The 8,570-nt window shown below is 29.6% G+C and overlaps 1 protein-coding gene across 1 annotated transcript; it reads right to left on the bottom strand.

The window, feature by feature from the left end:
* Positions 1 to 2,155: 2,155 nt before the first annotated feature.
* LOC117181548 lies at positions 2,156 to 8,538 on the bottom strand. Its single transcript, XM_033374364.1, has 2 exons — positions 8,267 to 8,538; positions 2,156 to 2,379 (listed from the first exon to the last, which is right to left on the bottom strand). The coding sequence occupies exons 1-2, from the start codon at positions 8,528 to 8,530 to the stop codon at positions 2,239 to 2,241; spliced, it is 405 nt and encodes a 134-aa protein (XP_033230255.1). The 5' UTR covers positions 8,531 to 8,538; the 3' UTR covers positions 2,156 to 2,238.
* Positions 8,539 to 8,570: the final 32 nt, after the last annotated feature.

Here is an 8,570-nt window from a genome sequence, read left to right on the forward strand (position 1 = left end):
ATTATAAGATTTTCTCGTTCTAATTGAACTTTTACAATCATTTTTCGGTTCTAAGCTGATTTATATAGCAGTTTTTTTATTTTTTTTATGTTGAATTATGCAAAAATAAACTTTTATCGATGTTTCTTTCTTGACTGCGGGTAAAATATGTTTAGGTTTTCCTTTTTCCATTGCTCTTATGTATTACTAAAAGACCCATCAGAGTGTCGAGTGCAGTGGTTCTTAAGGCGCGTGCATTTATAGAAGGAAAAACCAAAACATATTTTACCCGCAGTCAAGAAAGAAACATTGATAAAAGTTTATTTGTGCATAATTCAACATAAAAAAAAAAAATTTTAAACTGCTATATAAATCAGCTTAGAAACGAAAAATGATTGTAAAAGTTCAATTAGAACGAGAAAATCTTATAATTGTATTCAATTTTATCAATAATAATAATATAAATCAAATCCAACCGACTACGATAAATTTGCTAAATACGTATTTTTATTATTGGTATTAAAAAATGCAAAAACTATTTTCCGGCGTCATTTCGACAAACGAGCAGCTCCGATTTCGTGCAAAAGCGTTTTAGAAAGCTTGAAAACTGTAGAAAACAGTGGCGTTCTCCGTTTTGGATGACATTTTTGTTCAACCTAAAGTTGCTTCAGGATCACCGTGTAGGATTAAAGTAACGTCCACAGGTTTACCAAACACTGAGAAATGAATCGCACTCGATGCACCGATTAATCTTCAGGTTGCCTAGAATGCGATCAAACACTTGCTTGGCACGAAGAGAACAATCTTTTGTAGCAAATACACGCGACAATTTCTGTATTGTTTGTAAAAAAAAATACGATTTGCAAATTTGCGATGGTATTGCTTGAGTACTGTGGAATAATTTCGCAAGTACCCCATTGTTGTGTTCAAAAGGGAAAGTTGAGTATGCCCATAAAGCAGCACAATCCCATACACATTTTGGAATGTGATGTAACAAGTGCATATTGAACTTCATGTATTCTTTGCCGTACAATTGTTCCACCTTTGAAACATACTCAACCAATGCGCTCTCAGCTAGATGAAATTCTTTATCTTCTATTTTCTGCTTTAAGAAAACGTGCATGCTAAGAACCAATGCTTTAAAAAAACTTTCGGCAGAAAATCCTTAAAGCAAATTAACGAATAGTACAATACAAAGTTTTTCCACTCCGATGCGTTCCTCAGAAGGAGGTTGGATTTTCAGTAGAATTGCATTAATCAAGTCTATTTTGTTGCCAATGTACCAAGATTTCCTGTGGTTTTTTTAATCTAACATGGCATTCACCATAGTTTTCACCACGCCTAACAGCACGCAGTGTAAATAGTCTACGACAAAGGAAGAAATTATATTAAAGAATGGAAATAACATGAAAATAGACGGACCTTTAACACCTTGAAAAGGCTCCTTTGATTCTCTTGCTTTTAGACAGGCGCGTACATGTTGTTCTGGGGTACGACTTGTTGCAGGTGGTTTTGTGTACACCCTAGCATGACCGTCACCAACCGGAATTCTCTCACCTTCAAGCAAGCAATAAGAGCAACCAAACTTGCCATTATATTGTTTAATGTTTTGAAGGAGAAGTCTCGCAACGGAATCCGCTGATGACAAAATTGCATGCACTTTAATATTTTTTAACCCTTCCGGAGTCTCGCAAGTTAAACCTTTTTCATGAAGTTCCGCTAATTCTTCGACAAATAGTTTTAAAAACATATTCATGTCCGGTTTTTCTGCTCCGTACCACAAACCACATAATATCTGGTTGTCTCTCCATATTCGATATGGCAATTGCAAAATTGCTGCCTGACCAGGCCACATTGACACTGTGGAAGACTTGCCAACTTTAACGCCATCAAAACAAAACAGCAAAGTAATATAAAGGCCTGCTAAATCACCGGCTTCTATCATTCGTGTGCTCTCTCTGCTATTCATTACATCAGATTCATTATCGCATTCTTTTCTTAACTTATAGTACAAATCGCTGTTGAAAATAGCCCTCAGTTGATCTTCAATTGAAACGTAAAGAAAATAGTTGTAATTTCTTTTTAAATGTACTTTATAATGTGTTGCTTGACACTCTGCACATATTAAAGCACGAACTTTAGAATTTTTGGCATATCGCTTGACGGCAAAATAGTTTTACAGTTCGGACAATAAAAGTGCATATTTATTGGTGTTTTATCGTACTTTCTGATTAAAGAGTACTTGGAAGCATATAGTGTTTACGGTAAATGACAATCGATTATTCGTACGAAGTCATCTAATGCTGCGTCCGATATATGGTGTCGTGATGCATAAGTCATAACCAAAACCTCACTTTCTTCTTCTGTTATGTGACAACCAGGGTAGATAGCTATTCTTTCCTGTGATGAGAAAATATGTTAGACTTCAGGAGATAATGAACGAGACAATTGTAATAATATAATAATAAATAATTATAATAGTAAGTACAAGAGTCCAAATTTATTTCCCTGTAAATCGAAGGACTTTCAAATTTATAGCGTAAATTTAGTTCGTCGATCAAGAAACATTACATACACTATTTCACTTCCAGAAATATTAACAGAGATTTAATTTAAAGTTCGGGAACTAAAATAAAAGGTGGCTTACCTGAAAGTCGCCTGCCCGTTCCACTGCGCAACGACACTACCCCACACTGGATTCGAAGTTGCTTCAGGCCCTCGATGTTATGTCCCCCATAAATATAATGCCTTTGACTTTTAAATTACCTATTTCCTCGCCATTTTCACGCCTATACATTGATTAAAAATTCTAATAGGCTAACGAAATCCCTGGAATTTTGACGAGTTTGAGAATATAACCGTTAATGTAGGTAGATTCTCAACAATTTTAATTAGAATATTGAATTTTCATAAGCTCCCCATTGAGTTAATGAAATGAGTCAAAATAAATTTTCTATTGTTTTTTTTCCGTTGGTAAAGCTGTTGAAATTTGTGCTTTTCAAAGAATGATTAAAACTCACTACGAGGGCCACGATTGTGGGCCGAAACGTGTGAAACAATTTAATTGATATCAATTCACCTGGCCCTAAAGCGAACAACGTGCATCAACAATTTCTAAAAAATAATAACTTCTTGAAACACTTACGCTTGTTAACTTAAGTTAATTATTATCTGATTACAATTTAAAAGTGGACCAAAAGTGAAATTTTTTAGAAAAAACTGCAACATACGAGAATTATTGCAAGATAATATTTTTATAAATAATAATAATAAACTTGTTCAAACACTTACTTTTGTGAACTTGAAACAATTATTAATCCACCATAACTTAAAAAGTGGAAAATTGTATCATTTATCGTCCAAAAAATGTTCATATATCATATTTATACTTCATTAGATTGGAATTAATCTAATTTTCTATATTTCAATGATTTTCTTGGACACACTGATATACTTCATATAGAAATAGATATAAGTTGGAAGGCAAAGGGATTATCTCCGCAGAGGGCATAGCATCGAGGGCCTGGAGCAACTTCGAATCCAGTGAGGGGTAGTGTCGATGCACACTGGAAGGGGAAGGGTACGCAGGTAACCGTGGAGGAAATGACGACTGCCCGGTTATACAGGGTACAATTCGATAAAATCAGTGCGGCAGATCGAAATTAGTAAAATTGGAATTATAGCGATCTTGTTTTATATTTTTCTTTTTAATATCAAGTGAAATATATTGCAACTGCCCGATTTGCTGGTTCCTTTCCTCCACAAAAGCCCGACTCGCACTATGACCTACTAAGGTTACCCCCACCATTGCGTCCAGCGCGTTACCCCTCGCTTGGTTTTTCTCGCCTGGGATTATATTTTTAAAGGATGGCGTGCCTGAAATATTGAAGGATTCTCTGCAATAAAATTAAGCTGTTATCCCTTTTGGTTCCATTTTAGAAATTTTCCATGGAGTTTACAATTCTAAAATTTGAAGATTATAAAAATCTTTCATAAGATTGAAATTGTTTCAACTTTTTATTTTCTACATTTTAGTATATTTCTTGGTTAAAAACTAATTTACTTTGTTCAAAATTAATTTCTTCCGAGAAAAACGTAACTAGTTTGTAGAGAATTGGTAGTGTTTTGGTTGAAACTTAATCTTCTTGGATGAAAATTCAAGTTTGTATTTAAAAATGAATTTCATTGCAAATTTAAATATTTTCAGTTTGAAAAGTAGTTTTTTTCAAAAATTGATTTTTACACTTATAGTTAAACTATTTTATTGATGTTTGCACTTTTTTAGTTAAAAATTCTATTATTTAATTACAAATTCGTGTATTAAAAAGTCTTGTTTCTTGGTAGAAGATTATTTTTCTTGGTGGAAACTTCACAGAAATATTTATATTAAACTATTTCATTAAAAATTAAACTATTTTGTTGAATTGAAAATCTACATTTTTATTAAAAATTCATATTTAAGAAGATTTTAAAAGATCACCAAAATTTTATCGAAAAATCAGAAACTGTTCAGATATGTTTTTACATTGGAAGATTGATTAAGAGTTTATGCGAAAATTTTCAATAATTTTTTTCTTTTATAAATTATTTTTTACAGAATTCCTAAAATAGTTTAAAACCAAAAACAAATTTGGAAGACTAAATAAAAATGGAACGATTATCACTTTAGAAAAAAAAATCGATTAGGTTCAAAGATATTTCGAAGTTTTTAAGCGATTCGAAACTAATTTAAATAGTTTAACAAAATATATATTTTTGAAGATCTTGAAATAAGGTATTGACGTTTTTTAATGATTTTTAAACTTTCCAGATAATAACAAAATATACTTAAGATTCGTGTAAAATATTTTAATGCTTTTTCATGAAAAAAAAATTTTTTAATGAATATTTACGAAGATTTCAAAACAAATTTTGATGTATAAATAACAATTGAACAATTATTGACATATAAAAACTCAAAATAAAAAGGATTTAACTTCTAATTTAAAAATCGCTCATTAAAAAAAATGTAATCTTTTAAGCTTTAGGCTGAAAATTGCTTAAAATGATATAATTAAAAAAATTCCAGATCTTTCTTTTTGCGAATAAATTTTAAAAAAATCAAACTGGTTTCTACTATTATTCTAAGATAATATTTTTATAAATAATAAATTGTTTAAACAATTTTTTTTGTTGACATGATTTAATTATAATCTCATTAGATTTTGAAATGGAAAATATTAGAAAAAACTTCGAGTTTCTACTATTATTCTGAGATAATATTGTTATAAATAATAAATTGTTCAAACAATTTTGTTTGTTGACATTATTTAATCATAACCACATTAAATTTTGAAGTGGAAAATATTTTTTTTAAACTTCGAGTTTCTAGCATTATTTCAAGATGATATTGTCATCAATAATAAATTGTTTAAACAATTTTGTTTGTTGACATGATTTAATTTTTAAAAGTTAATGCCTTTTCGTAACTATTTGTAACTATTTTATTGAAAATTGAACTACTTTACGGAAAGTTTATATTTTGAATAAAAATGGAAATAACTTTTTGGTTTAAGGATTCACCTGCTTTGAGTGAGGATTTAGCTTATTTATTAAAAATTGGTTCCTTTTTATTATATCCAGCTGCTTTTGATTTGAATTAACTATATTTTCTTGTGTAGAATATCAACTATTACATTTTTCGTTGAGAACTTATATTTTTTAGTTGAAAATTAAACTGCTTCTTTAAAAATTGAACTACTTTGTTGATTAATAATGTCTCGGTTAGTCACAAATGATACGCAGTGCTATTATTCATTCTCATTTTAATTTAGAAACCAATTTTTTTTTCTACGTATAACTTCCCAAAAATTTGTATTTGTTCATAAAATATTTGGTTACAAACACTTTTAACAATAATTTTTTTTTGAATTTTTTAAATTATTTTTGTGATTAAACGTAATTCTTATATTAATATATGTACATTGAATCAACCTGGTACTAGTTGTACAATATTTTGAAATTCAAAGTAATAAGGTTCGTGAATTTTAAACTGAAAACGTTAAAAAAAAAGAATAATATGTAAGATAGTAACATTGGCCAATTTTTAATTTAGCACTGTGTAAATTTTATAAGTTTCAAATTCTGTGTGTGTGAAACTCAATTTCTTTAGAATCTTTATATGGTAAAATTATTTTATTTCAAATTAAAATCATTATTAGTTCCATCAATTTAAATTCATAGAAAATGTTTCCACGAAAATGATTACAGATTGATACATAAGAATTTGCAGTCAAATTTCACTTTTAAAACGTTAAAAATGGTAGAATTTGCGAACTTTTCAATTTCCAGTTTAAAGGTCTTCAAAACATAATAAATTTAAATTTTAAGCTTTACAAATTAGAGTAATATATAGACATTCTATGAATGAGCATTGCGAATACAAAAGGATTATAAGTACAATGGATACTAATTTCAAAATCTCAGGTATACCCCCTTCTCATCCGACGCGAGATATACTGGGTGGTAGAGGCAAGTGAGGTGTACCCCTACCATTGCTCCTCATTTTAAAATAAATATCGGTAAATTTCCAAAGAAATAAATTCTAAGTTTCATAAATTGTACAGATCGAATGTTAAAAAAAATTCACGCTAAAAGTTTCAATGCTCTAAATTGAACAATGAAACAACCAATCTGTTTTTTTTTAAATCATATCATTTTCAGCCATTTTCAGTGAAAAGCATTATAACTTAAAAGATTAAATTAGAAGTTAAATCCTTTTATTTTGAGTTGCCACATATCAATCATTGTTCAATTGTTATTTAGAAATCAAAATTTGTTTTGAAATCTTGTTAAATATTCATTTAAAATTATTTTTCATAAATGGAAAATCAGTAAAAAAAAAAATTACAGGAATCTTAAGTATATTTTGTTATTATCTGAAAAGTTTACAAATCATTTTAAAACGTAAAAATCTTATTTCAAGATCTTAAAAAAATATATATTTTGTTAAACTATTTAAATTAGTTTTGAATCTCTTAAAAACTTCTAAATATCTTTTAACCTAATCGATTTTTTTTCTAAAGTGATAATTGTTCAATTTTTATTTATTCTTCCGATTTTGTTTTTGGGTTTAAACTTTACAGCTCTGTAAAGCATATAAAATTAAAGTTTTTGTTACGTAGCGTTTGCAGGGTGGTCACTATTTTTACCATTTTCCTCTCGGATTTTTCCGGTAAAAATTCGTGATTTCTACGGTTTATAAAAAACTGCAGAGATTTATGATGGGGAAAAATTGAAAATTTTGCGTCCAACATGAATTACTTTACTTTTTTGCATTACTTTTAGCTATTTCAATTTTTCTCTATTTTCATGCTAAGCAATACAGATTTTAATTGTAAATAGGTTAATTTAGAACATTTCCTTAAGAACTATTGTTCATTCTTGAAAGTCTTCAATAAAATATCGTGCAATTTGAAATGATTCATTTGTGTTAATTTTCAACTTAAAATCGGACAATGTTAAGCTTCAAATATTAAAAATAATAAAAAGAAATTTTCAATGTAGTCACCGGGTTAGAAATAAGTCTTTTTTACGACCTGCTTTAAATTGAATTGTTTTCATATATTCAATCTTTTTTGATTGAACATTTGACAATTTGGTTGAAATTTTATAACTTGTGGAAATTGGAACAAATTTTTACTTTAATTTTACTTTTGTTTGTTCAAAATGTATTTTTTCCTGTTAATACTTAAATTTCTTGTAACTGAAAAGTATTTTTGTTTCATTTTAATACTTTATTGAATTTATTCAATCAATAAATTATTACTTCGTTAGAAAAATGTGTTGGCGCTGAAAAGGCCAGATTGTTCTTAGCTGTTTATAGCGGCGACTAGATTAACAGAGTGTGCACAAATCACTTAGCTCCGTTTCAAACATTCAGTTCTGTTATTGGCCACTAGCGTTATTGTTGTTGTTATTGGGGAATTCTACAAAAAAAACTCGGTTTTGCGATCAGTGCGGAGGAAATTCTCATTTAAAAAGAAATGAGAACAATAAAGTCCTCACAGACCAATGTGACAAACGGGATTGCAGAAAGAACAAGGCCGCAAGAGACGGAACTTTCTTCCTTTCTCTTCCTAATGTATAGCGATCAATGATCGATCAATGTTAATAGAATAATGCCTCGAGCAATTCATGCGTTTTGGCTTATCGTAATACATGTGTGTATGTTTATGGATGCAGGTATGTATGAATGTATATATGTGTAACATACATAAAAATATGAAGAGTACGTATTCCGTAATACCTGCACGTCTTCCAGATAATCTAGAGCATCATAATATTCATCTTCGTAGTCAGTAGCTTCAGAATCAGATTCTTTATCGTCATCACTGCATAATTCATTGAAGAAGATATCAACTTTCTTATCTTCATGAATGTCGCTGTCAACACTTTCAGTATCATCTTGACACTGGGATTCTCTTGCAGTAAACTCTGTCGAATGATCCGATGTATTAAGCGTATTCCACGTTTCTAACTCAGAATCTGAGGACAGGCTTGAAGTATCCATAAATTCACACGGCTCTGCTTGGATTTTTTTTGTAGTAAGT

This window comes from Belonocnema kinseyi, chromosome 10 (assembly GCF_010883055.1).
Source record: "Belonocnema kinseyi isolate 2016_QV_RU_SX_M_011 chromosome 10, B_treatae_v1, whole genome shotgun sequence".
Lineage (NCBI taxonomy): Eukaryota > Metazoa > Arthropoda > Insecta > Hymenoptera > Cynipidae > Belonocnema > Belonocnema kinseyi.

Coding starts and splice junctions, on each gene's coding strand:
- LOC117181548 (XM_033374364.1), bottom strand. CDS start 8,530: ATGGATACTTCAAGCCTGTCCTCAGATTCTGAGTTAGAAACGTGGAAT. Junction 2,380..8,266: donor ATTATCTGGAAGACGTGCAG/GTATTACGGAAT, acceptor TTCTCATCACAG/GAAAGAATAGCTATCTACCC.